General features: G+C 41.5%; 1 protein-coding gene across 1 annotated transcript in view; it reads right to left on the reverse strand.

The window, feature by feature from the left end:
• Window positions 1–27,576, reverse strand: part of LOC109876265 (dual specificity mitogen-activated protein kinase kinase 5-like) — a 77,649-nt gene extending 50,073 nt beyond the window's left edge. The window contains exons 1-8 of the mRNA XM_031817523.1: window positions 27,451–27,576; window positions 25,985–26,053; window positions 24,128–24,209; window positions 18,917–18,978; window positions 6,713–6,761; window positions 4,648–4,721; window positions 1,540–1,590; window positions 1,226–1,297 (exon numbers count right to left, since the gene is read on the reverse strand). Of these exons, the coding sequence (XP_031673383.1) occupies window positions 1,226–1,297; window positions 1,540–1,590; window positions 4,648–4,721; window positions 6,713–6,761; window positions 18,917–18,978; window positions 24,128–24,209; window positions 25,985–26,053; window positions 27,451–27,522 (531 nt within the window). The 5' untranslated portion in view covers window positions 27,523–27,576. The remainder of the gene's footprint in view (window positions 1–1,225; window positions 1,298–1,539; window positions 1,591–4,647; window positions 4,722–6,712; window positions 6,762–18,916; window positions 18,979–24,127; window positions 24,210–25,984; window positions 26,054–27,450) is intronic.
• Between the last annotated feature and the right edge of the window lie 300 nt (window positions 27,577–27,876).

The raw sequence follows: 27,876 nt of genomic DNA on the forward strand, positions 1-27,876 counted from the left end.
ATACATTATATACATTATATATATATACACATATACACATATACACATTATGTATATATATTATGTATATATATATATATATTTACACATACATATATAAACAAAAATGCAAGAAATATATATATATATAAAGACATAAGTGATTATTGGAAGAGTATTAGAAAGGGGAGGAAGTTTAATAAACAGGTCTACATGAACTATCAGGAAGTCCCTATCAGTTTAAATGTGGTTGAACCACACAAGATCAGGGTTGACTGGATTTGTTTTAGGACTGTGGTGGAAATGCGTGGAAATAGGAGTTCATAGGTGGTCTAATCTCCTCACGGAGGGAGACTAGCTGAAGCGTGTTCCAGATTAGAGAGGCCAGTCTTTGAGAGGGGCTCAGTGCGCCCCCGTCGAATAACCCCCTTCCTCAAAGAACATCGGCTATTAGTTAATAACACCCCCTGCAACCCCCCCCCGCCGAGAACAGCACAGAGAGAGAAGCAAAGAGGTTGGAACGATCGAGGGATAGATTCATGTGATGTATGACTACCCCCGGAAAATATCCAACCCGCTCCTGACATTTGGCAATTCACTTTGCGTTGCGCCTGGCGTCTTTAATCTTGGTTTTTATCTCTGATGATGTCGGAGTCATCACGTTATTACGACGATGTCAATACACGAGAAAACCCATGCTGGCCTTGAACGTGGACCGACTGTTAGCGACGGCAGATTAATCCAAATAAAGAGGAGAGTTTAAAAGCCATTTCATTTAGACTAATGCACACTTACCTGTATGGTTCTCTCTCTCTCACTAACGATTCACAAAGAGGAGAGGGCTTTGATCCTGTGGCGAGGAAACTCTATCTTGATCAAACTGAGATTGTGTCGATAATTCAGACAGACTTGTATTTTCCGCAGCCCCATCCGTTACGGTTACAACGGTGATAATATTCAACAGTATTGGCAAACAGTGTAGAGGCCAGAGAGGGTAAAGCGTTTGTCAGAGCTGTGGAAATAGGAGTCCCTGACGGGAATACATTGGGAATCAATAGGTGTCAATGGGGACGACAGGGTCTGGCCAAATGTAGTACTGAAATGAAAACACTATTCTACAATGGAGCCCCTTGACACACAGACACACACACACCTGCACTCTGCAATCACAGACACACACACAAACACCTGCACTCTGCAATCACAGACACACACACACACACAAACGCCTGCACTCTGCACTCACCTCCATGAAGGAGATGCCCACGCTCCAGACGTCTGAATGGATACCATACTGCTCCCCAGATATCCTCTCCGGCTGCAGGGTACAAACAACGGAGTCAGATGAGCTGTGGTTGACTTGAGATGTACGAAATTTGATTGTGTTTTGCTATAGTGTGTTCAACTGAGCCATTTGTGGTTACTGCATGATCAGATGTGTCCTGTCAATGTTTCTCCTACCACATTTTCAAGGCTGGACCCTCAAAACAACATACAGAGCTTCTTTCACCAAGATGTCCAACCACCACCAACATCTATTCCTATTAGGTCTCTACTTACTGCCATGTAGGCGTTAGTTCCCACATACGTCTTGGCGATGGAATTCACCAACTGCAAACAAAAGAGGTTAGATTGATACACTGTAGATGGGTGAATGGGTTTCTTTCTTTCCCTCAGTAACAATTGGCTGAGCAAAATACTTGTGCTTTTACTTTGGTCTTCCAGTCGATCTGTCCAACTGTTTCACCTGAGGACAGACTGTACCATACTCTTAAAGGTCCTTCAGTTCTGTTTAACATGAGGACAGACTGTATCATACTGTTAAAGGTCCTTCAGTTCTGTTTAACATGAGGACAGACTGTACCATACTGTTAAAGGTCCTTCAGTTCTGTCCAACTGTTTCACCTGAGAACAGACTGTATCATACTGTTAAAGGTCCTTCAGTTCTGTCCAACTGTTTCACCTGAGAACAGACTGTACCATACTGTTAAAGGTCCTTCAGTTCTGTTTAACATGAGGACAGACTGTACCATACTGTTAAAGGTCCTTCAGTTCTGTCCAACTGTTTCACCTGAGAACAGACTGTATCATACTGTTAAAGGTCCTTCAGTTCTGTCCAACTGTTTCACCTGAGAACAGACTGTACCATACTGTTAAAGGTCCTTCAGTTCTGTTTAACATGAGGACAGACTGTACCATACTGTTAAAGGTCCTTCAGTTCTGTTTAACATGAGGACAGACTGTACCATACTGTTAAAGGTCCTTCAGTTCTGTTTAACATGAGGACAGACTGTACCATACTGTTAAAGGTCCTTCAGTTCTGTTTAACATGAGGACAGACTGTACCATACTGTTAAAGGTCCTTCAGTTCTGTTTAACATGAGGACAGACTGTACCATACTGTTAAAGGTCCTTCAGTTCTGTTTAACATGAGGACAGACTGTACCATACTGTTAAAGGTCCTTCAGTTCTGTTTAACATGAGGACAGACTGTACCATACTGTTAAAGGTCCTTCAGTTCTGTTTAACATGAGGACAGACTGTACCATACTGTTAAAGGTCCTTCAGTTCTGTCCAAATTATGGCAAACCAGCGAACTGATTTGTTTATGGGAAAAGTACACTTCACATTACACTGTATATAAATGGCATCATTACATTACATGCTATTATATTACTGTATAACAAGGTGGCTGTAGCTGAAACAAGGTGGCTATAACTGAAACAAGGTGGCTATAACTGAAACAAGGTGGCTATAACTGAAACAAGGTGGCTATAACTGAAACAAGGTGGCTATAACTGAAACAAGGTGGCTATAACTGAAACAAGGTGGCTATAACTGAAACAAGGTGGCTATAACTGAAACAAGGTGGCTATAACTGAAACAAGGTGGCTATAACTGAAACAATGTGGCCATAGTGATGGCTATAACTGAAACAAGATGACCATAGTGATGGCTATAACTGAAACATGATGGCCATAGTGATGGCTATAACTGAAACAAGATGGCTATAACTGAAACAAGATGACCATAGTGATGGCTATAACTGAAGCAAGATGGCCATAGTGATGGATATAACTGAAACAAGATGGCTATAAATGAAACAAGGTGGCCATAGTGATGGCTATAACTGAAACAAGATGACCATAGTGATGGCTATAACTGAAGCAAGATGGCCATAGTGATGGATATAACTGAAGCATGATGGCTATAACTGAAACATGATGGCCATAGTGATGGCTATAATTGAAACAAGGTGGCTATAACTGAAACAAGATGGCTATAACTGAAACAAGATGGCTATAACTGAAACAAGATGGTCATAGTGATGGCTATAACTGAAACACGATGGTCATAGTGATGGATATAACTGAAGCATGATGGCTATAACTGAAACATGATGGCCATAGTGATGGATATAACTGAAACATGATGGTCATAGTGATGGCTATAACTGAAACAAGATGGCCATAGTGATGGATATAACTGAAACATGATAGTCATAGTGATGGCTATAACTGAAACAAGATGGCCATAGTGATGGATATAACTGAAGCATGATGGCTATAACTGAAACATGATGGCCATAGTGATGGCTTTAACTGAAACATGATGGCCATAGTGATGGCTATAACTGAAACATGATGGCCATAGTGATGGCTTTAACTGAAACATGATGGCCATAGTGATGGCTATAACTGAAACAAGGTGGCCATAGTGATGGCTATAAACAGAAACAAAAGAGTCGGCATAGCAGAGACTGTTTGTCCTACATTAAGTACAGCTCCCATCTCCATCTCCTTTCCCTCTGTGACTTACATACCCAAATCTATTGAAACGTCAGTGTTACTGTGGTCTGTTCCCAGCCCTCTCACAGGGGACCAGGATGAGGACATGGGGACGTCGGAGTGTGTGTGTGAGCACAAAGGGACATGCCATGGATGACAGGGCTGTGATAATGAGTGAATGATTGTGTTCCCCGATGGCTCCTGTGTTTGGAGGGGAGGTCCTGCTCAGGGAAGGCAGAGACACTGACCTTCCTACAGGGCAGTGTGTGTGTGTGTTGAAGTAAAGCTTGTATTCAGAAGCCTGTGCAGGGGTCAACGCTGCTCACATCTCCAAGGAGAGAGGGATGAAAATTAATTAAAATTGGGGCGTGGGGGTGACAGGGTGAGAAAGAGTAGGGGGGAGTTATTCCCGGGGGTCTTTGGGGGAGTTGGAAGGGCTGTCCCAGGGTGACGTAATGACATGACACACACACACACACACACCTCAGCTATTGTCTGCCCAGCCACGCTCTTGCCACGTCCATCAAAGGCATATCAATGAAGCTTTGGCGTTGTGTGTGTGTGTGTGTGTGTGTATGTGTGTGTGAGTAGTAATTATAACAAGTGCATGTTTTGGAGTGCCTGTGGAACAATGGTAGTGAGGAAGTTAATGTGAGAGGCTGTCCCTCAAGGTGCTTCCACTGTCGTGAGGACACAATGAATAGGTCCAGATTGACAGGTTGACTACACACACACACACACAGAGAGAGCGAGACACACACTGGTGTCTCAATACACACAGAGAGAGAAACAGATCACAAACACAAGCACACAGAGAGACACACACACAGTGGTATAAACACACACACAGAGGTATAAACACACACACGGGGGACTGTACCTGCGTGCTGACTCCAAAGTCACAGAGCTTCACTTGACCTCTAGTGTTGACCAGCATGTTGGAAGGCTTGACGTCTACAGAGACAAGTACATACAGTAACAGCTGCTACCTCCTCCAATCAGACTGTACTCATGTTATATCTTCATTTGACCAGTTTCTCCCAGCAAGAAAATTACCCTGCAGCAACAGGAAGTGATTATCCTGCAGCAACAGGAAGTGATTATCCTGCAGCAACAGGAAGTGATTATCTTGCAGCAACTGGAAGTGATTATGTCCTTCCATGATATTCTACGTATACCTTTCACCTCACTGACCTCTGTAGAATCCACATCACTGACCTCTGTAGAATCTACTACCCTCTACCTCACTGACCTCTGTAGAATCTACTACCCTCTACCTCACTGACCTCTGTAGAATCTACTACCTTCCACATCACTGACCTCTGTAGAATCCACACCACTGACCTCTGTAGAATCTGCTACCTTTCACCTCACTGAACTCTGTAGAATCCACATCACTGACCTCTGTAGAATCCACATCACGGACCTCTGTAGAATCTCCTACCTTTCACCTCACTGACCTCTGTAGAATCCACATCACTGACCTCTGTAGAATCTACTACCTTTCACATCACTGACCTCTGTAGAATCTACTACCTTCCACATCACTGACCTCTGTAGAATCTCCTACCTTTCACATCACTGACCTCTGTAGAATCTACTACCTTCCACATCACTGACCTATGTAGAATCTACTACCTTTCACCTCATTGACCTCTGTAGAATCCACATCACTGACCTCTGTAGAATCTCCTACCTTTCACCTCACTGACCTCTGTAGAATCTACTACCTTCCACATCACTGACCTCTGTAGAATCTCTTACCTTTCACCTCACTGACCTCTGTAGAATCTCCTACCTTCCACATCCCTGACCTCTGTAGAATCTACTACCTTCCACATCCCTGACCTCTGTAGAATCTACTACATTACCACATCCCTGACCTCTGTAGAATCTCCTACCTTCCACATCACTGACCTCTGTAGAATCCACACCACTGACCTCTGTAGAATCTGCTACCTTTCACCTCACTGACCTCTGTAGAATCCACATCACTGACCTCTGTAGAATCTACTACCTTTCACATCCCTGACCTCTGTAGAATCTCCTACCTTTCACATCACGGACCTCTGTAGAATCTCCTACCTTTCACCTCACTGACCTCTGTAGAATCCACATCACTGACCTCTGTAGAATCTACTACCTTTCACATCACTGACCTCTGTAGAATCTACTACCTTCCACATCACTGACCTCTGTAGAATCTCCTACCTTTCACATCACTGACCTCTGTAGAATCTACTACCTTCCACATCACTGACCTATGTAGAATCTACTACCTTTCACCTCATTGACCTCTGTAGAATCCACATCACTGACCTCTGTAGAATCTCCTACCTTTCACCTCACTGACCTCTGTAGAATCTACTACCTTCCACATCACTGACCTCTGTAGAATCTACTACCTTCCACATCACTGACCTCTGTAGAATCTACTACCTTTCACCTCACTGACCTCTGTAGAATCTACTACCTTTCACCTCATTGACCTCTGTAGAATCCACATCACTGACCTCTGTAGAATCTACTACCTTTCACATCACTGACCTCTGTAGAATCTACTACCTTCCACATCACTGACCTCTGTAGAATCTCCTACCTTTCACATCACTGACCTCTGTAGAATCTACTACCTTCCACATCACTGACCTATGTAGAATCTACTACCTTTCACCTCATTGACCTCTGTAGAATCCACATCACTGACCTCTGTAGAATCTCCTACCTTTCATCTCACTGACCTCTGTAGAATCTCCTACCTTCCACATCCCTGACCTCTGTAGAATCTACTACCTTCCACATCCCTGACCTCTGTAGAATCTACTACCTTCCACATCACTGACCTCTGTAGAATCTACTACCTTCCACCTCATTGACCTCTGTAGAATCTACTGCCTCCCACACCACTGACCTCTGTAGAATCTACTACCTTTCACACCACTGACCTCTGTGAAGAATCTTCAGGCTCCATAGATAGGTTAGGCCTTTCACAACCTGAAGACAGATCGGAGATATGGAGTTCAGAATTCAACCATACCCAAAACCACTGCTTTCAGACACAGATGGGCTAACTCATTTGGTAAAGCATCTGTATAAAGGACCTTCAGTAATAATTCACACCCCCTGGCCTTGACTTATTCCCCATTTTGTTGTTACAGCCTGAATCCAAAATCCATTAAATATATTTTTCTCTCTCAGCCATCTACACACAATACCCCACCATGGCAAAGACAAAAAATGTTTTTAGAAACTTTAGCAAATTTATTGAAAATCAAATACAGAAATATCTAATTTACTTAAATATTCACACCACAGAGTCAATACTTTGTAGTAGCACTTTTGCCTGTGAGTCTTTCTGTGCAAGTCTCTTTCCACACAAGGACTGTACAACACTTTCCCATTTTTATTTTCAAAATTCTTCAAACTCTGTCAAATTGGTTTTTGATCATTGTTAGACAACCATTTTCAGATTTTCAAGTAGATTTAAGTCAAAACTGTAACTCGGCCGCTCAGGAACATTCACTGTCTTTTTGGTAAGCAAGTCCAGTGTATATTTGGCCTTGTGTTGTAGGTTATTGTCCTGCTGGAAGGTGAATTAATCTCCCAGTGTCTGGTGGAAAGTAGATTGAACCAAGTTATACTCTAGGATGTTGCCTGTGCATTCCATAATTTTTTTTTATCCTGAAAAACTCCCCAATCCTTAATTAAGGATTACAAGCATACCCATTACATGATGCAGCCACCACTATGCTTGAAAATATGTTCGTTCGGCGGTCGACGTCACCGGCTTTCTAGCCATCGCCGCTCCATTTTTCATATCTCCATTTGTCTTGTCTTGTTTCCATACACACCTGGTTTTCATATCTCCATTTGTCTTGTTTCCATACACACAATGGTTTTCATATCTCCATTTGTCTTGTTTACATACACACCTGGTTTTCATATCTCCATTTGTCTTGTTTCCATACACACCTGGTTTTCATATATCCATTTGTCTTGTCTGGTTTTCATACACACCTGGTTTTCATATATCCATTTGTCTGGTCTTGTTTCATATACACCTGGTTTTCATATGTCCATTTGTCTTGTCTGGTTTCCATACACACCTGGTTTCCATATATCCATTTGTCTTGTCTTGTTTCATATACACCTGGTTTTCATATGTCCATTTGTCTTGTTTCCATACACACCTGGTTTTCATAGGTCCATTTGTCTTGTCTGGATTCAATACACACCTGGTTTTCATATATCCATTTGTCTTGTTTCCATACACACCTGGTTTACATATATCCATTTGTCTTGTCTTGTTTCATACACACCTGGTTTACATATATCCATTTGTCTTGTCTTGTTCCCATACACACCTGGTTTTCATATATCCATTTGTCTTGTCTTGTTTCCATACACACCTGGTTTTCATATATCCATTTGTCTTGTCTTGTTTCCATACACACCTGGTTTTCATATATCCATTTGTCTTGTCTTGTTTCCATACACACCTGGTTTTCATATATCCATTTGTCTTGTCTGGTTTCCATACACACCTGGTTTACATATATCCATTTGTCTTGTCTTGTTTCCATACACACCTGGTTTACATATATCCATTTGTCTTGTCTTGTTTCATACACACCTGGTTTTCATATATCCATTTGTCTGGTCTTGTTTCCATACACACCTGGTTTTCATATATCCATTTGTCTGGTCTTGTTTCCATACACACCTGGTTTTCATTTCCCCAATCAATCTACTTGTATTTAACCCTCTGTTTCCCATCATGTTGTGTGTGTAATTGTTTCATGTTATTTTATTACCAGCTTTATTTTTGTATGTTCCGTGTTTTGAGCGTGTTTGATTTATGTAGTGCTCTCGTTTTGGGAACTAAAATAAAAGTGCACCTGTTTACATCACTCTACTCTCCTGCACCGGACTTCACCTCTATACACCTGTTGACAAGAGTGGTCCTCAGTAAGGTGTTGTATTGGATTTGCCCTAAACATAACACTTTGTATTGAGGACAAAAAGTGAATTGATTTGGGAATTATTTGGGCACTATTACTTTATTGCTTTGTTGCAAACAGGATGCATGTTTTGGAATATTTTGTACTATGTACAGGCTTCCTTCTTTTCACTGTCAATTAGGTTATTATTGTGGAGTAACTACAATGTTGTTGACCCATCCTCAGTTTTCTCCTAGCACAGCCATTAAACTCTGTTTTAAAGTCATCATGGGCCTCATGGTGAAATCCCTGAACGGTTTCCTTCCTCTGAGTTAGGAAGGACGCCTGTATTTGTGTAGTGACTGGGTGTTTTGATACACCATCTAAAAGGGAAATAAATAACTTCACCAAGCTCAAAGGGATATTCAATGTCTACCAATAGGTTCCCTTCTGGAAAATACTGGAAAATCTCCCTGGTCTTTGTGGTTGAATCTGTGGTTGAACCCTAAATTCACTGCTCAACTGAGGGACTTTACAGATAATTGTATGTGTGGGGTACGGAGATGAGGTATTCATTTAAAAAATAATGTTAAACACTATTATTGCACACAGAATGAGTCCATGCAACTTAGTGTGACTTGTTAAGCAACATTTGACTTCTAAACACATTTAGGCTTGTCATAACAGAGGGGTTGAATACTTATTGACTCAAGACATTTCAGCTTTCATATGTAAAAAATGTCTTAAAATCATAATTCCACTGACATGATGGGGTTATTGTGTGTAGGCCAGTGTAAAAAAAAAACTATATTTCATCCATTTTGAAATTCAGGCTGGAACACGACAACATGTGGAATAAGTCCAGGGGTGTGAATACTTTGTGAAGGCCAGGTATCTGCTCATTGATCATGGACTGTACACAACATGTGGAATAAGTCCAGGGGTGTGAATACTTTGTGAAGGCCAGGTATCTGCTCATTGATCATGGACTGTACACAACATGCCTATAAGTCCAGGGGTGTGAATCCTTTGTGAAGGCCATGTATCTGCTCATTGATCATGGACTGTACACAACATGCCTATAAGTCCAGAGCCACAGAGTTGCATAGCTACTTTGCATCTTTACGTTCTTGATATCAAAAACCTTTTGCTTTTAAATGACTAGAGCGAGCAGCAAAGACTTTAAGGATTCACATATTTTGGTTTATTATTGACAAAGTAGATTTGACCACAAAACAACGTGCCAAATCTACTTCTCAATTCAGACAGAATCAAAAAGATGTGATTGGACTGTGGCTCTGGTGCCAAAACAACTGTTGTGCGTATGCATCATCCATCTCGCCCTCCCGGGTGATTTTCCCAGCGATAATTAACAGCTCTGACAGTGAGAGAGGGGGAAGAGAGGGAGGAGAGCTGTGAATTAGAATTAACGCTGACTAAATAGCTGTCAATGTTTGATTACAGGCTGAATCAGAGGGAGAGGGGCTAATAGAGGTGGAAACACCCACGTTAGGCTGAATCAAACGCTCCTCTGTGCTGTGATGTGTGTGTGTGAGAGAGAGTCTGTCCATTTCATCCCTTTCTCAGTGATGAAGGCTACTTGGGAGATTCACACCTGTTGGCCACACTTGCCAAAATGGGTAAACTTTACCAGCAAAAGTCTCAAAGTTATTAATTGAGTTATTATTTACTGAATTGGATAGAATGATGAATTGTAGCCAATTTGTCAAACCTGCAACTCCCATACAAAGCTACCTGATCCATTGTCTTCCTAGGTGATGCTTTACAGAATGATAGTCTCATTTTAAATAGCTGTGGTCAGTTAAAGAATATGAGAGTCTAATTTTAAATAGTTGTGGTCAGTTATAGAATATGAGAGTCTCATTTTAAATAGCTGTGGTCAGTTATAGAATATGAGAGTCATTTTAAATAGCTGTGGTCAGTTATAGAATATGAGAGTCTAATTTTAAATAGTTGTGGTCAGTTATAGAATATGAGAGTCATTTTAAATAGCTGTGGTCAGTTATAGAATATGAGAGTCATTTTAAATAGCTGTGGTCAGTTATAGAATACGAGAGTCATTTTAAATAGCTGTGGTCAGTTATAGAATACGAGAGTCATTTTAAATAGCTGTGGTCAGTTATAGAATATGAGAGTCATTTTAAATAGCTGTGGTGAGTTATAGAATATGAGAGTCATTTTAAATAGCTGTGGTCAGTTATAGAATATGAGAGTCATTTTAAATAGCTGTGGTCAGTTATAGAATATGAGAGTCATTTTACATAGCTGTGGTCAGTTATAGAATATGAGAGTCATTTTACATAGCTGTGGTCAGTTATAGAATATGAGAGTCATTTTAAATAGCTGTGGTCAGTTATAGAATATGAGAGTCATTTTAAATAGCTGTGGTCAGTTATAGAATATGAGAGTCATTTTAAATAGTTGTGGTCAGTTATAGAATACGAGAGTCATTTTAAATAGCTGTGGTCAGTTATAGAATATGAGAGTCTCATTTTAAATAGTTGTGGTCAGTTAGAGAATATGAGTCATTTTAAATAGTTGTGGTCAGTTATAGAATATGAGTCTTTTTAAATAGTTGTGGTCAGTTATAGAATATGAGAGTCATTTTACATAGCTGTGGTCAGTTATAGAATATGAGAGTCATTTTACATAGCTGTGGTCAGTTATAGAATATGAGAGTCATTTTAAATAGCTGTGGTCAGTTATAGAATATGAGAGTCATTTTAAATAGCTGTGGTCAGTTATAGAATATGAGAGTCATTTTAAATAGTTGTGGTCAGTTATAGAATATGAGAGTCTCATTTTAAATAGCTGTGGTCAGTTATAGAATATGAGAGTCATTTTAAATAGTTGTGGTCAGTTATAGAATACGAGAGTCATTTTAAATAGCTGTGGTCAGTTATATAATATGAGAGTCTCATTTTAAATAGTTGTGGTCAGTTAGAGAATATGAGTCATTTTAAATAGTTGTGGTCAGTTATAGAATATGAGAGTCATTTTACATAGCTGTGGTCAGTTATAGAATATGAGAGTCATTTTAAATAGTTGTGGTCAGTTATAGAATATGAGAGTCTCATTTTAAATAGCTGTGGTCAGTTATAGAATATGAGAGTCTCATTTTAAATAGTTGTGGTCAGTTATAGAATATGAGAGTCTCATTTTAAATAGTTGTGGTCAGTTAGAGAATATGAGAGTCTCATTTTAAATAGTTGTGGTCAGTTAGAGAATATGAGTCATTTTAAATAGTTGTGGTCAGTTAGAGAATATGAGAGTCTCATTTTAAATAGTTGTGGTCAGTTATAGAATATGAGAGTCTCATTTTAAATAGCTGTGGTCAGTTATAAAATATGAGAGTCTCATTTTAAATAGCTGTGGTCAGTTATAGAATAGGAGAGTCATTTTAAATAGCTGTGGTCAGTTATAGAATATGAGAGTCTCATTTTAAATAGTTGTGGTCAGTTATAGAATATGAGAGTCTCATTTTAAATAGTTGTGGTCAGTTAGAGAATATGAGTCATTTTAAATAGTTGTGGTCAGTTAGAGAATATGAGTCATTTTAAATAGTTGTGGTCAGTTATAGAATATGAGAGTCTCATTTTAAATAGTTGTGGTCAGTTAGAGAATATGAGTCATTTTAAATAGTTGTGGTCAGTTATAGAATATGAGAGTCATTTTACATAGCTGTGGTCAGTTATAGAATATGAGAGTTTTTAGATAGCTGTGGTCAGTTATAGAATATGAGAGTCTCATTTTAAATAGCTGTGGTCAGTTATAGAATATGAGAGTCATTTTAAATAGCTGTGGTCAGTTATAGAATATGAGAGTCTCATTTTAAATAGCTGTGGTCAGTTACAGAATATGAGAGTCTCATTTTAAATAGCTGTGGTCAGTTATAGAATATGAGAGTCATTTTAAATAGTTGTGGTCAGTTATAGAATACGAGAGTCATTTTAAATAGCTGTGGTCAGTTATATAATATGAGAGTCATTTTAAATAGCTGTGGTCAGTTATAGAATATGAGAGTCTAATTTTAAATAGTTGTGGTCAGTTAGAGAATATGAGTCATTTTAAATAGTTGTGGTCAGTTATAGAATATGAGTCTTTTTAAATAGTTGTGGTCAGTTATAGAATATGAGAGTCATTTTACATAGCTGTGGTCAGTTATAGAATATGAGAGTCATTTTACATAGCTGTGGTCAGTTATAGAATATGAGAGTCATTTTAAATAGCTGTGGTCAGTTATAGAATATGAGAGTCATTTTAAATAGCTGTGGTCAGTTATAGAATATGAGAGTCATTTTAAATAGTTGTGGTCAGTTATAGAATATGAGAGTCTCATTTTAAATAGCTGTGGTCAGTTATAGAATATGAGAGTCATTTTAAATAGTTGTGGTCAGTTATAGAATACGAGAGTCATTTTAAATAGCTGTGGTCAGTTATATAATATGAGAGTCTCATTTTAAATAGTTGTGGTCAGTTAGAGAATATGAGTCATTTTAAATAGTTGTGGTCAGTTATAGAATATGAGAGTCATTTTACATAGCTGTGGTCAGTTATAGAATATGAGAGTCATTTTAAATAGTTGTGGTCAGTTATAGAATATGAGAGTCTCATTTTAAATAGCTGTGGTCAGTTATAGAATATGAGAGTCTCATTTTAAATAGCTGTGGTCAGTTATAAAATATGAGAGTCTCATTTTAAATAGCTGTGGTCAGTTATAGAATAGGAGAGTCATTTTAAATAGCTGTGGTCAGTTATAGAATATGAGAGTCTCATTTTAAATAGTTGTGGTCAGTTATAGAATATGAGAGTCTCATTTTAAATAGTTGTGGTCAGTTAGAGAATATGAGTCATTTTAAATAGTTGTGGTCAGTTAGAGAATATGAGTCATTTTAAATAGTTGTGGTCAGTTATAGAATATGAGAGTCTCATTTTAAATAGTTGTGGTCAGTTAGAGAATATGAGTCATTTTAAATAGTTGTGGTCAGTTATAGAATATGAGAGTCATTTTACATAGCTGTGGTCAGTTATAGAATATGAGAGTTTTTAGATAGCTGTGGTCAGTTATAGAATATGAGAGTCTCATTTTAAATAGCTGTGGTCAGTTATAGAATATGAGAGTCATTTTAAATAGCTGTGGTCAGTTATAGAATATGAGAGTCTCATTTTAAATAGCTGTGGTCAGTTACAGAATATGAGAGTCTCATTTTAAATAGCTGTGGTCAGTTATAGAATATGAGAGTCATTTTAAATAGTTGTGGTCAGTTATAGAATACGAGAGTCATTTTAAATAGCTGTGGTCAGTTATATAATATGAGAGTCATTTTAAATAGCTGTGGTCAGTTATAGAATATGAGAGTCTCATTTTAAATAGTTGTGGTCAGTTATAGAATATGAGAGTCTCATTTTAAATAGTTGTGGTCAGTTATAGAATATGAGAGTCATTTTACATAGCTGTGGTCAGTTATAGAATATGAGAGTCTCATTTTAAATAGCTGTGGTCAGTTATAGAATATGAGAGTCTCATTTTAAATAGTTGTGGTCAGTTATAGAATATGAGAGTCTCATTTTAAATAGCTGTGGTCAGTTATAGAATATGAGAGTCTCATTTTAAATAGTTGTGGTCAGTTATAGAATATGAGAGTCTCATTTTAAATAGCTGTGGAGAGTTATAGAATATGAGAGTCTCATTTTAAATAGCTGTGGTCAGTTATAGAATATGAGAGTCTCATTTTAAATAGCTGTGGTCAGTTATAGAATATGAGAGTCATTTTAAATAGCTGTGGTCAGTTATAGAATATGAGAGTCTCATTTTAAATAGTTGTGGTCAGTTATAGAATATGAGAGTCATTTTAAATAGCTGTGGTCAGTTATAGAATATGAGAGTCTCATTTTAAATAGTTGTGGTCAGTTATAGAATATGAGAGTCATTTTAAATAGCTGTGGTCAGTTATAGAATATGAGAGTCTCGTTTTAAATAGTTGTGGTCAGTTATAGAATATGAGAGTCTCATTTTAAATAGTCGTGGTCAGTTATAGAATATGAGAGTCTCATTTTAAATAGCTGTGGTCAGTTATAGAATATGAGAGTCTCATTTTAAATAGTTGTGGTCAGTTATAGAATATGAGAGTCTCATTTTAAATAGCTGTGGAGAGTTATAGAATATGAGAGTCTCATTTTAAATAGCTGTGGTCAGTTATAGAATATGAGAGTCTCATTTTAAATAGCTGTGGTCAGTTATAGAATATGAGAGTCATTTTAAATAGCTGTGGTCAGTTATAGAATATGAGAGTCTCATTTTAAATAGTTGTGGTCAGTTATAGAATATGAGAGTCATTTTACATAGCTGTGGTCAGTTATAGAATATGAGAGTCATTTTAAATAGCTGTGGTCAGTTATAGAATATGAGAGTCATTTTAAATAGCTGTGGTCAGTTATAGAATATGAGAGTCATTTTAAATAGTTGTGGTCAGTTATAGAATACGAGAGTCATTTTAAATAGCTGTGGTCAGTTATAGAATATGAGAGTCTCATTTTAAATAGTTGTGGTCAGTTAGAGAATATGAGTCATTTTAAATAGTTGTGGTCAGTTATAGAATATGAGTCTTTTTAAATAGTTGTGGTCAGTTATAGAATATGAGAGTCATTTTACATAGCTGTGGTCAGTTATAGAATATGAGAGTCATTTTACATAGCTGTGGTCAGTTATAGAATATGAGAGTCATTTTAAATAGCTGTGGTCAGTTATAGAATATGAGAGTCATTTTAAATAGCTGTGGTCAGTTATAGAATATGAGAGTCATTTTAAATAGTTGTGGTCAGTTATAGAATATGAGAGTCTCATTTTAAATAGCTGTGGTCAGTTATAGAATACGAGAGTCATTTTAAATAGCTGTGGTCAGTTATATAATATGAGAGTCTCATTTTAAATAGTTGTGGTCAGTTAGAGAATATGAGTCATTTTAAATAGTTGTGGTCAGTTATAGAATATGAGAGTCATTTTACATAGCTGTGGTCAGTTATAGAATATGAGAGTCATTTTAAATAGTTGTGGTCAGTTATAGAATATGAGAGTCTCATTTTAAATAGCTGTGGTCAGTTATAGAATATGAGAGTCTCATTTTAAATAGTTGTGGTCAGTTATAGAATATGAGAGTCTCATTTTAAATAGTTGTGGTCAGTTAGAGAATATGAGAGTCTCATTTTAAATAGTTGTGGTCAGTTAGAGAATATGAGTCATTTTAAATAGTTGTGGTCAGTTAGAGAATATGAGAGTCTCATTTTAAATAGTTGTGGTCAGTTATAGAATATGAGAGTCTCATTTTAAATAGCTGTGGTCAGTTATAAAATATGAGAGTCTCATTTTAAATAGCTGTGGTCAGTTATAGAATAGGAGAGTCATTTTAAATAGCTGTGGTCAGTTATAGAATATGAGAGTCTCATTTTAAATAGTTGTGGTCAGTTATAGAATATGAGAGTCTCATTTTAAATAGTTGTGGTCAGTTAGAGAATATGAGTCATTTTAAATAGTTGTGGTCAGTTAGAGAATATGAGTCATTTTAAATAGTTGTGGTCAGTTATAGAATATGAGAGTCTCATTTTAAATAGTTGTGGTCAGTTAGAGAATATGAGTCATTTTAAATAGTTGTGGTCAGTTATAGAATATGAGAGTCATTTTACATAGCTGTGGTCAGTTATAGAATATGAGAGTTTTTAGATAGCTGTGGTCAGTTATAGAATATGAGAGTCTCATTTTAAATAGCTGTGGTCAGTTATAGAATATGAGAGTCATTTTAAATAGCTGTGGTCAGTTATAGAATATGAGAGTCTCATTTTAAATAGCTGTGGTCAGTTACAGAATATGAGAGTCTCATTTTAAATAGCTGTGGTCAGTTATAGAATATGAGAGTCATTTTAAATAGTTGTGGTCAGTTATAGAATACGAGAGTCATTTTAAATAGCTGTGGTCAGTTATATAATATGAGAGTCATTTTAAATAGCTGTGGTCAGTTATAGAATATGAGAGTCTCATTTTAAATAGTTGTGGTCAGTTAGAGAATATGAGTCATTTTAAATAGTTGTGGTCAGTTATAGAATATGAGTCTTTTTAAATAGTTGTGGTCAGTTATAGAATATGAGAGTCATTTTACATAGCTGTGGTCAGTTATAGAATATGAGAGTCATTTTACATAGCTGTGGTCAGTTATAGAATATGAGAGTCATTTTAAATAGCTGTGGTCAGTTATAGAATATGAGAGTCATTTTAAATAGCTGTGGTCAGTTATAGAATATGAGAGTCATTTTAAATAGTTGTGGTCAGTTATAGAATATGAGAGTCTCATTTTAAATAGCTGTGGTCAGTTATAGAATATGAGAGTCATTTTAAATAGTTGTGGTCAGTTATAGAATACGAGAGTCATTTTAAATAGCTGTGGTCAGTTATATAATATGAGAGTCTCATTTTAAATAGTTGTGGTCAGTTAGAGAATATGAGTCATTTTAAATAGTTGTGGTCAGTTATAGAATATGAGAGTCATTTTACATAGCTGTGGTCAGTTATAGAATATGAGAGTCATTTTAAATAGTTGTGGTCAGTTATAGAATATGAGAGTCTCATTTTAAATAGCTGTGGTCAGTTATAGAATATGAGAGTCTCATTTTAAATAGTTGTGGTCAGTTATAGAATATGAGAGTCTCATTTTAAATAGTTGTGGTCAGTTAGAGAATATGAGAGTCTCATTTTAAATAGTTGTGGTCAGTTAGAGAATATGAGTCATTTTAAATAGTTGTGGTCAGTTAGAGAATATGAGAGTCTCATTTTAAATAGTTGTGGTCAGTTATAGAATATGAGAGTCTCATTTTAAATAGCTGTGGTCAGTTATAAAATATGAGAGTCTCATTTTAAATAGCTGTGGTCAGTTATAGAATAGGAGAGTCATTTTAAATAGCTGTGGTCAGTTATAGAATATGAGAGTCTCATTTTAAATAGTTGTGGTCAGTTATAGAATATGAGAGTCTCATTTTAAATAGTTGTGGTCAGTTAGAGAATATGAGTCATTTTAAATAGTTGTGGTCAGTTAGAGAATATGAGTCATTTTAAATAGTTGTGGTCAGTTATAGAATATGAGAGTCATTTTACATAGCTGTGGTCAGTTATAGAATATGAGAGTTTTTAGATAGCTGTGGTCAGTTATAGAATATGAGAGTCTCATTTTAAATAGCTGTGGTCAGTTATAGAATATGAGAGTCATTTTAAATAGCTGTGGTCAGTTATAGAATATGAGAGTCTCATTTTAAATAGCTGTGGTCAGTTACAGAATATGAGAGTCTCATTTTAAATAGCTGTGGTCAGTTATAGAATATGAGAGTCATTTTAAATAGTTGTGGTCAGTTATAGAATACGAGAGTCATTTTAAATAGCTGTGGTCAGTTATATAATATGAGAGTCATTTTAAATAGCTGTGGTCAGTTATAGAATATGAGAGTCTCATTTTAAATAGTTGTGGTCAGTTAGAGAATATGAGTCATTTTAAATAGTTGTGGTCAGTTATAGAATATGAGAGTCATTTTACATAGCTGTGGTCAGTTATAGAATATGAGAGTCTCATTTTAAATAGCTGTGGTCAGTTATAGAATATGAGAGTCTCATTTTAAATAGTTGTGGTCAGTTATAGAATATGAGAGTCTCATTTTAAATAGTTGTGGTCAGTTATAGAATATGAGAGTCTCATTTTAAATAGTCGTGGTCAGTTATAGAATATGAGAGTCTCATTTTAAATAGCTGTGGTCAGTTATAGAATATGAGAGTCTCATTTTAAATAGTTGTGGTCAGTTATAGAATATGAGAGTCTCATTTTAAATAGCTGTGGAGAGTTATAGAATATGAGAGTCTCATTTTAAATAGCTGTGGTCAGTTATAGAATATGAGAGTCTCATTTTAAATAGCTGTGGTCAGTTATAGAATATGAGAGTCATTTTAAATAGCTGTGGTCAGTTATAGAATATGAGAGTCTCATTTTAAATAGTTGTGGTCAGTTATAGAATATGAGAGTCATTTTAAATAGCTGTGGTCAGTTATAGAATATGAGAGTCTCATTTTAAATAGTTGTGGTCAGTTATAGAATATGAGAGTCTCATTTTAAATAGCTGTGGTCAGTTGGTTTGAGAGCTGAAAGGCTGTTCACTCACCGCCACAGAGATCCTACCCAACACATGTTCTGGGATCCTCCTGTATACGTCCAGAGAGCCACCTGCGCGCACACACACACACACACACACACACACACACACACACACACACATACACGCACACAGTTGAGTGTTGATGGACGCATGCTGACAGGTCGTCCTTCGAGGGAGACAATGTGTTATAACTGAGAAATCACTGTGTTAAATTCACGCACACACACTCCCACCCTTGTAGCTTTTAGCGAAGAAGCATGCTGCCCCCAGCCACTGAAGATGACAGTCGTCCTCTAAGTAGAAGTGTAAATGGATACAGGGTGGTAAGAGGTTTGACATTCCAGCTTTCATAGAGCTCTGGATGGGAGTGGAGTAAAGGCCTCTGCTAACCCCAGCCTCAGCACTAAACCCTAACACTAACCCCAGCCTCAACCCTAAACCCTAACACTAACCCCAGCCTCAACCCTAAACCCTAACACTAACCCCAGCCTCAACCCTAAACCCTAACACTAACCCCAGCCTCAGCACTAAACCCTAACCCCAGCCTCAACCCTAAACCCTAACACTAACCCCAGCCTCAGCACTAAACCCTAACACTAACCCCAGCCTCAGCACTAAACCCTAACACTAACCCCAGCCTCAACCCTAACCCTAACCCCAGCCTCAACCCTAAACCCTAACCCCAGCCTCAGCACTAAACCCTAACACTAACCCCAGCCTCAACCCTAAACCCTAACACTAACCCTAACCCCAGCCTCAACCCTAAACCCTAACCCCAGCCTCAGCACTAAACCCTAACACTAACCCTAACCCCAGCCTCAGCACTAAACCCTAACACTAACCCCAGCCTCAGCACTAAACCCTAACACTAACCCTAACCCCAGCCTCAACCCTAAACCCTAACACTAACCCTAACCCCAGCCTCAACCCTAAACCCTAACCCCAGCCTCAGCACTAAACCCTAACACTAACCCTAACCCCAGCCTCAGCACTAAACCCTAACACTAACCCTAACCCCAGCCTCAACCCTAAACCCTAACCCCAGCCTCAGCACTAAACCCTAACACTAACCCTAACCCCAGCCTCAACCCTAAACCCTAACCCCAGCCTCAGCACTAAACCCTAACACTAACCCTAACCCCAGCCTCAACCCTAAACCCAGCCTCAGCACTAAACCCTAACACTAACCCTAACCCCAGCCTCAGCACTAAACCCTAACACTAACCCTAACCCCAGCCTCAACCCTAAACCCTAACCCCAGCCTCAGCACTAAACCCTAACACTAACCCTAACCCCAGCCTCAACCCTAAACCCTAACACTAACCCTAACCCCAGCCTCAGCACTAAACCCTAACACTAACCCCAGCCTCAGCACTAAACCCTAACACTAACCCTAACCCCAGCCTCAGCACTAAACCCTAACCCTAACCCCAGCACTAACCCTAACCCCAGCCTCAAAACGAACCCTAAACCCCAGCACTAACCCTAACCCCAGCCTCAACTCTAACCCTAACCCCAGCACTAACCCTAACCCCAGCACTAACCCTAACCCCAGCCTCAAAGCTAAACCTAAACCCCAGCACTAACCCTAATCCCAGCCTCAACACTAGCCCTAAACCCCAGCACTAACCCTAACCCCAGCCTCAACTCTAACCCTAACCCCAGCACTAACCCCAGCCTCAGCACTAACCCTAACCTCAGCACTAACCCCAACCCCAGCACTAACCCTAACCCCAGCACTAACCCTAACCCCAGCCTCAGCACTAACCCTAACCCCAGCCTCAGCACTAACCCTAACCCCAGCCTCAGCACTAACCCTAACCCCAGCCTCAGCACTAACCCTAACCCCAGCCTCAGCACTAACCCTAACCCCAGCCTCAGCACTAACCCTAACCCCAGCCTCAGCACTAACCCTAACCCCAGCCTCAGCACTAACCCTAACCCCAGCCTCAGCACTAACCCTAACCCCAGCCTCAGCACTAACCCTAACCCCAGCCTCAGCACTAACCCTAACCCCAGCCTCAGCACTAACCCTAACCCCAGCCTCAGCACTAACCCTAACCCCAGCCTCAGCACTAACCCTAACCCCAGCCTCAGCACTAACCCTAACCCCAGCCTCAGCACTAACCCTAACCCCAGCCTCAACCCTAAACCCTAACCCCAGCCTCAGCACTAAACCCTAACACTAACCCTAACCCCAGCCTCAACCCTAAACCCTAACCCCAGCCTCAGCACTAAACCCTAACACTAACCCTAACCCCAGCCTCAACCCTAAACCCAGCCTCAGCACTAAACCCTAACACTAACCCTAACCCCAGCCTCAGCACTAAACCCTAACACTAACCCTAACCCCAGCCTCAACCCTAAACCCTAACCCCAGCCTCAGCACTAAACCCTAACACTAACCCTAACCCCAGCCTCAACCCTAAACCCTAACACTAACCCTAACCCCAGCCTCAGCACTAAACCCTAACACTAACCCCAGCCTCAGCACTAAACCCTAACACTAACCCTAACCCCAGCCTCAGCACTAAACCCTAACCCCAGCCTCAGCACTAAACCATAACCCCAGCCTCAGCACTAAACCCTAACACTAACCCTAACCCCAGCCTCAACCCTAAACCCTAACCCCAGCCTCAGCACTAAACCCTAACCCCAGCCTCAGCACTAAACCCTAACACTAACCCTAACCCCAGCCTCAACCCTAAACCCTAACCCCAGCCTCAGCACTAACCCTAACCCCAGCACTAACCCTAACCCCAACCCCAGCCTCAGCACTAACCCTAACCCCAGCCTCAGCACTAACCCCAACCCTAGCCCCAGCACTAAACCCTAACACTAACCCTAACCCCAGCCTCAGCACTAAACCCTAACACTAACCCTAACCCCAGCCTCAGCACTAACCCTAACCCCAGCCTCAGCACTAAACCCTAACACTAACCCTAACCCCAGCCTCAACACTAACCCTAAACCCCAGCACTAACCCCAGCCTCAGCACTAAACCCTAACACTAACCCTAACCCCAGCCTCAGCACTAAACCCTAACACTAACCCCAGCCTCAACACTAACCCTAAACCCCAGCACTAACCCTAACCCCAACCCCAGCATCAACCCTAAACCCTAGCCCCAGCCTCAACACTAACCCCAGCCTCAACACTAACCCTAACCCCAACCCCAGCCTCAACACTAACCCTAAACCCCAGCACTAACCCTAACCCCAACCCCAGCACTAACCCTAACCCCAGCACTAACCCCAACCCCAGCCTCAACACTAACCCTAAACCCCAGCACTAACCCTAACCCCAGCACTAACCCTAACCCCAACCCCAGCCTCAACACTAACCCTAAACCCCAGCACTAACCCTAATCCCAGCCTCAACACTAGCCCTAAACCCCAGCACTAACCCTAACCCCAGCCTCAACTCTAACCCTAACCCCAGCACTAACCCCAGCCTCAGCACTAACCCTAACCTCAGCACTAACCCCAACCCCAGCACTAACCCTAACCCCAGCCTCAGCACTAACCCTAACCCCAGCCTCAGCACTAACCCTAACCCCAGCCTCAGCACTAACCCTAACCCCAGCCTCAGCACTAACCCTAACCCCAGCCTCAGCACTAACCCTAACCCCAGCCTCAGCACTAACCCTAACCCCAGCCTCAACACTAGCCCTAAACTCCTGCACTAACCCCAGCACTAACCCCAGCCTCAACTCTAACCCTAACCCCAGCACTAACCCTAACCCCAGCCTCAAAACGAACCCTAAACCCCAGCACTAACCCTAACCCCAGCCTCAACTCTAACCCTAACCCCAGCACTAACCCTAACCCCAGCACTAACCCTAACCCCAGCCTCAAAGCTAAACCTAAACCCCAGCACTAACCCTAATCCCAGCCTCAACACTAGCCCTAAACCCCAGCACTAACCCTAACCCCAGCCTCAACTCTAACCCTAACCCCAGCACTAACCCCAGCCTCAGCACTAACCCTAACCTCAGCACTAACCCCAACCCCAGCACTAACCCTAACCCCAGCACTAACCCTAACCCCAGCCTCAGCACTAACCCTAACCCCAGCCTCAGCACTAACCCTAACCCCAGCCTCAGCACTAACCCTAACCCCAGCCTCAGCACTAACCCTAACCCCAGCCTCAGCACTAACCCTAACCCCAGCCTCAGCACTAACCCTAACCCCAGCCTCAGCACTAACCCTAACCCCAGCCTCAGCACTAACCCTAACCCCAGCACTAACCCTAACCCCAGCCTCAGCACTAACCCTAACCCCAGCACTAACCCTAAATCCCAGCACTAACCCTAAATCCCAGCACTAACCCTAACCCCAGCCTCAAAGCTAACCCTAAACCCCAGCACTAACCCCAGCACTAACCCTAATCCCAGCCTCAACACTAGCCCTAAACCCCTGCACTAACCCCAGCACTAACCCCAGCCTCAACTCTAACCCTAACCCCAGCACTAACCCTAACCCCAGCCTCAAAACTAACCCTAAACCCCAGCACTAACCCTAACCCCAGCCTCAACTCTAACCCTAACCTCAGCACTAACCCCAACCCCAGCACTAACCCTAACCCCAGCCTCAGCACTAACCCTAAACCCCAGCCTCAGCACCAACCCCAGCCTCAGCACCAGCCTCAGCACCAACCCCAGCCTCAGCACCAACCCCAGCCTCAGCACCAACCCCAGCCTCAGCACCAACCCCAGCCTCAGCACCAACCCCAGCCTCAGCACCAACCCCAGCCTCAGCACCAACCCCAGCACCAACCCCAGCCTCAGCACCAACCCCAGCCTCAGCACCAACCCCAGCCTCAGCACCAACCCCAGCCTCAGCACCAACCCCAGCCTCAGCACCAACCCCAGCCTCAGCACCAACCCCAGCCTCAGCACCAACCCCAGCCTCAGCACCAACCCCAGCCTCAGCACCAACCCCAGCCTCAGCACCAACCCCAGCCTCAGCACCAACCCCAGCCTCAGCACCAACCCCAGCCTCAGCACTCAGCACCAAGCCCAGACTCAGCACCAAGCCCAGCCTCAACACCAAGCCCAGTCTCAACACCAAGCCCAGCCTCAACACCAAGCCCAGCCTCAACACCAAGCCCAGCCTCAACACCAAGCCCAGACTCAACACCAACCCCAGCCTCAACACCAACCCCAGCCTCAACACCAACCCCAGCCTCAACACCAACCCCAGCCTTAACACTCACCGTCCATATACTCTGTGCATATGGAGATCCTGTTCTCCACAAAGAAGGCACTGTAGAAGGTTATGATGTAGGAGGAATCACACTGCAAAAAACAAAAAGACAATTAACACAGTTCATCCACTCATTAATTAACATTGATGCATGTTGCAGTATTTATTGTTGAACTGTTTAGCCCATTTCACAGTCTACCTCAGAAGAACAGGAGAGATCTGGGGTAAATTATTGAGAGGGCTTATCAGCAATCACGTGTTCCTGCCTCGTGCGTATTTCGCCAATCCCTGGCTTGTCACGCAGGAGGAGAGGAGACCCACTCAGAATAAAGGTGCTCCATGAACCAGTCTAATGTAACAGAGTAGACTAAACACTGCAGGTCTGATAAGATAGGCTTCAGCTGGGGGAGAGATCTGACTACATGATTTGGGCCAGCTGGGGGAGAGATCTGACGACATGATTTGGGCCAGTTGGGGGAAGAGATCTGACGACATGATTTGGGCCAGTTGGGGGAGAGATCTGACGACATGATTTGGGCCAGTTGGGGGAGAGATCTGACTACATGATTTTGGCCAGTTGGGGGAGAGATCTGACTACATGATTTTGGCCAGTTGGGGGAGAGATCTGATTACATGATTTGGGCCAGTTGGGGGAGAGATCTGACGACATGATTTGGGCCAGTTGGGGGAGAGATCTGACGACATGATTTGGGCCAGTTGGGGGAGAGATCTGACGACATGATTTGGGCCAGTTGGGGGAGAGATCTGACTACATGATTTGGGCCAGCTGGGGGAGAGATCTGACGACATGATTTGGGCCAGTTGGGGGAGAGATCTGACGACATGATTTGGGCCAGTTGGGGATGAGATCTGACTACATGATTTGGGCCAGTTGGGGGAGAGATCTGACGACATGATTTGGGCCAGTTGGGGGAGAGATCTGACGACATGATTTGGGCCAGTTGGGGGAGAGATCTGACTACATGATTTGGGCCAGTTGAGGGAGAGATCTGACGACATGATTTGGGCCAGTTGGGGGAGAGATCTGACGACATGATTTGGGCCAGTTGGGGGAGAGATCTGACGACATGATTTGGGCCAGTTGGGGGAGAGATCTGACTACATGATTTGGGCCAGTTGGGGGAGAGATCTAACTACATGATTTGGGCCAGCTGGGGGAGAGATCTGACTACATGATTTGAGCCATTTGGGGGAAGAGATCTGACTACATGATTTGGGCCAGTTGGGGGAAGAGATCTGACGACATGATTTGGGCCAGTTGGGGGAGAGATCTGACGACATGATTTGGGCCAGTTGGGGGAGAGATCTGACTACATGATTTGGGCCAGTTGGGGGAGAGATCTGACTACATGATTTGGGCCAGTTGAGGGAGAGATCTGACGACATGATTTGGGCCAGTTGGGGGAGAGATCTGACTACATGATTTGAGCCAGTTGGGGGAAGAGATCTGACTACATGATTTGGGCCAGTTGGGGGAGAGATCTGACGACATGATTTGGGCCAGTTGGGGGAGAGATCTGACTACATGATTTGGGCCAGTTGGGGGAGAGATCTGACTACATGATTTGGGCCAGTTGGGGGAGAGATCTGACTACATGATTTGGGCCAGTTGGGGAGAGATCTGACTACATGATTTGGGCCAGTTGAGGGAGAGATCTGACGACATGATTTGGGCCAGTTGGGGGAGAGATCTGACTACATGATTTGAGCCAGTTGGGGGAAGAGATCTGACTACATTATTTGGGCCAGTTGGGGGAGAGATCTGACGACATGATTTGGGCCAGTTGGGGGAGAGATCTGACTACATGATTTGACCAGTTTGGGGCTCTAGAGAATAGAAGCTGACCTTGTAGAGGATCTCCAACTCGGACATGATCTGTTTCTGTAGCTCCACTGTGATATCCAAAGGAATGACCTGTAAAGTCCCAAGCACAGCCCAAATGAGAGACCAGAGTAACATACACAGGTTAAATATGCAAGCACACACACACTGCTAAAGCCCTTCAAAAACACACACAGAAACATTTAAAGCAATGTGCATTATTATTACAATGGAACTATGGGTCAAAATACTGCTGGCACTGGTGGTAACACATGACCTAGAAACCTTGTAGAGAAACTCATGATTCTTTCATGTCAACCTATCTGGACAGTGTGGATACCACACGGTAAATGGGCACTACCAGGGGTGTGAATTCTGATCTGGCTGCGCTGAGCTTAGATAATAGCTACAACAGTGGCACGCTAGCACTAGCAAAGATTAGCTAAACTTGCAGCTTATCATTGATTACAGGTTAGAGAGAGAAGGGAGTGGCTACATGTTAACATCATTGATTACAGGTTAGAGAGAGAGAGAAGGGAGTAGCTACATGTTAACATCATTGATTACAGGTTAGAGAGAGAGAGAGAAGGGAGTAGATACATGTTAACATCATTGATTACAGGTTAGAGAGAGAGAGAGAAGGGAGTAGCTACATGTTAACATCATTGATTACAGGTTAGAGAGAGAGAGAAGGGAGTAGCTACATGTTAACATCATTGATTACAGGTTAGAGAGAGAGAGAGAAGGGAGTAGCTACATGCTAACATCATTGATTACAGGTTAGAGAGAGAAGGGAGTAGCTACATGTTAACATCATTGATTACAGGTTAGAGAGAGAGAAGGGAGTAGCTACATGTTAACATCATTGATTACAGGTTAGAGAGAGAGAGAAGGGAGTAGCTACATGTTAACATCATTGATTACAGGTTAGGGAGAGAAGGGAGTAGCTACATGTTAACATCATTGATTACAGGTTAGAGAGAGAGAGAGAAGGGAGTAGCTACATGTTAACATCATTGATTACAGGTTAGAGAGAGAGAGAGAAGGGAGTAGCTACATGCTAACATCATTGATTACAGGTTAGAGAGAGAGAGAAGGGAGTAGCTACATGTTAACATCATTGATTACAGGTTAGAGAGAGAGAAGGGAGTAGCTACATGTTAACATCATTGATTACAGGTTAGAGAGAGAGAGAGAGAGAAGGGAGTAGATATGTGTTACGAGGGTCAAGAAGGTACCCATTACATCTACCTTCCATTCCACTCCAATAGATTAGATTACTGGTAGAATTACAGAGCATGAGAACAAAGTGGATGAATGAACCAATGAGAGAGGGGGGGATCACAGAGGTTGAGAAGCATAGAAAATGAAAGAGGGAGGGGAAAAGGACAGAGGTAGAGATACAGAAGAAGACTAGTGTTGTTGAACGTGATTTGGTAAAAGGAGAGGTGCCCAGGAAAAGGCTACAGCAGTACAGCTGTTGATCTCACCTTCACCGCCAACACTCTGTTGCCGAGAAGATGGTACGCTCTGTAGGAGAGAACGAGAGGAAACGTTAACATAGCCCCAACGAAGAGTAAGCCAGAGCTTCAGAAAAGTCCCTACTAAACTATTTCACACATTAAAACACCCCTGTTACTGTTCATTCATCCGGGCCTCTAAGTCAATGAAAATATGTTGAATGGAAAAGGACTTGGGAGAACATCACTACATTCAGAATGGACATACAGTATTTTATTTATTTATTTGACCTTTATTTAACTAGGCAAGTCAGTTAAGAACAAATTCTTATTTTCAATGATGGCCTAGGAACAGTGGGTTAACTGCTTGTTCAGGGGCAGAACGACAGATTTGTACCTTGTCAGCTCGGGGGTTTGAACCTGCAACCTTCCGGTTTCTAGTCCAACGCTCTAACC

Source organism: Oncorhynchus kisutch, unplaced genomic scaffold (assembly GCF_002021735.2).
Source record: "Oncorhynchus kisutch isolate 150728-3 unplaced genomic scaffold, Okis_V2 scaffold1052, whole genome shotgun sequence".
In the NCBI taxonomy this organism is placed as follows: Eukaryota; Metazoa; Chordata; class Actinopteri; order Salmoniformes; family Salmonidae; genus Oncorhynchus; species Oncorhynchus kisutch.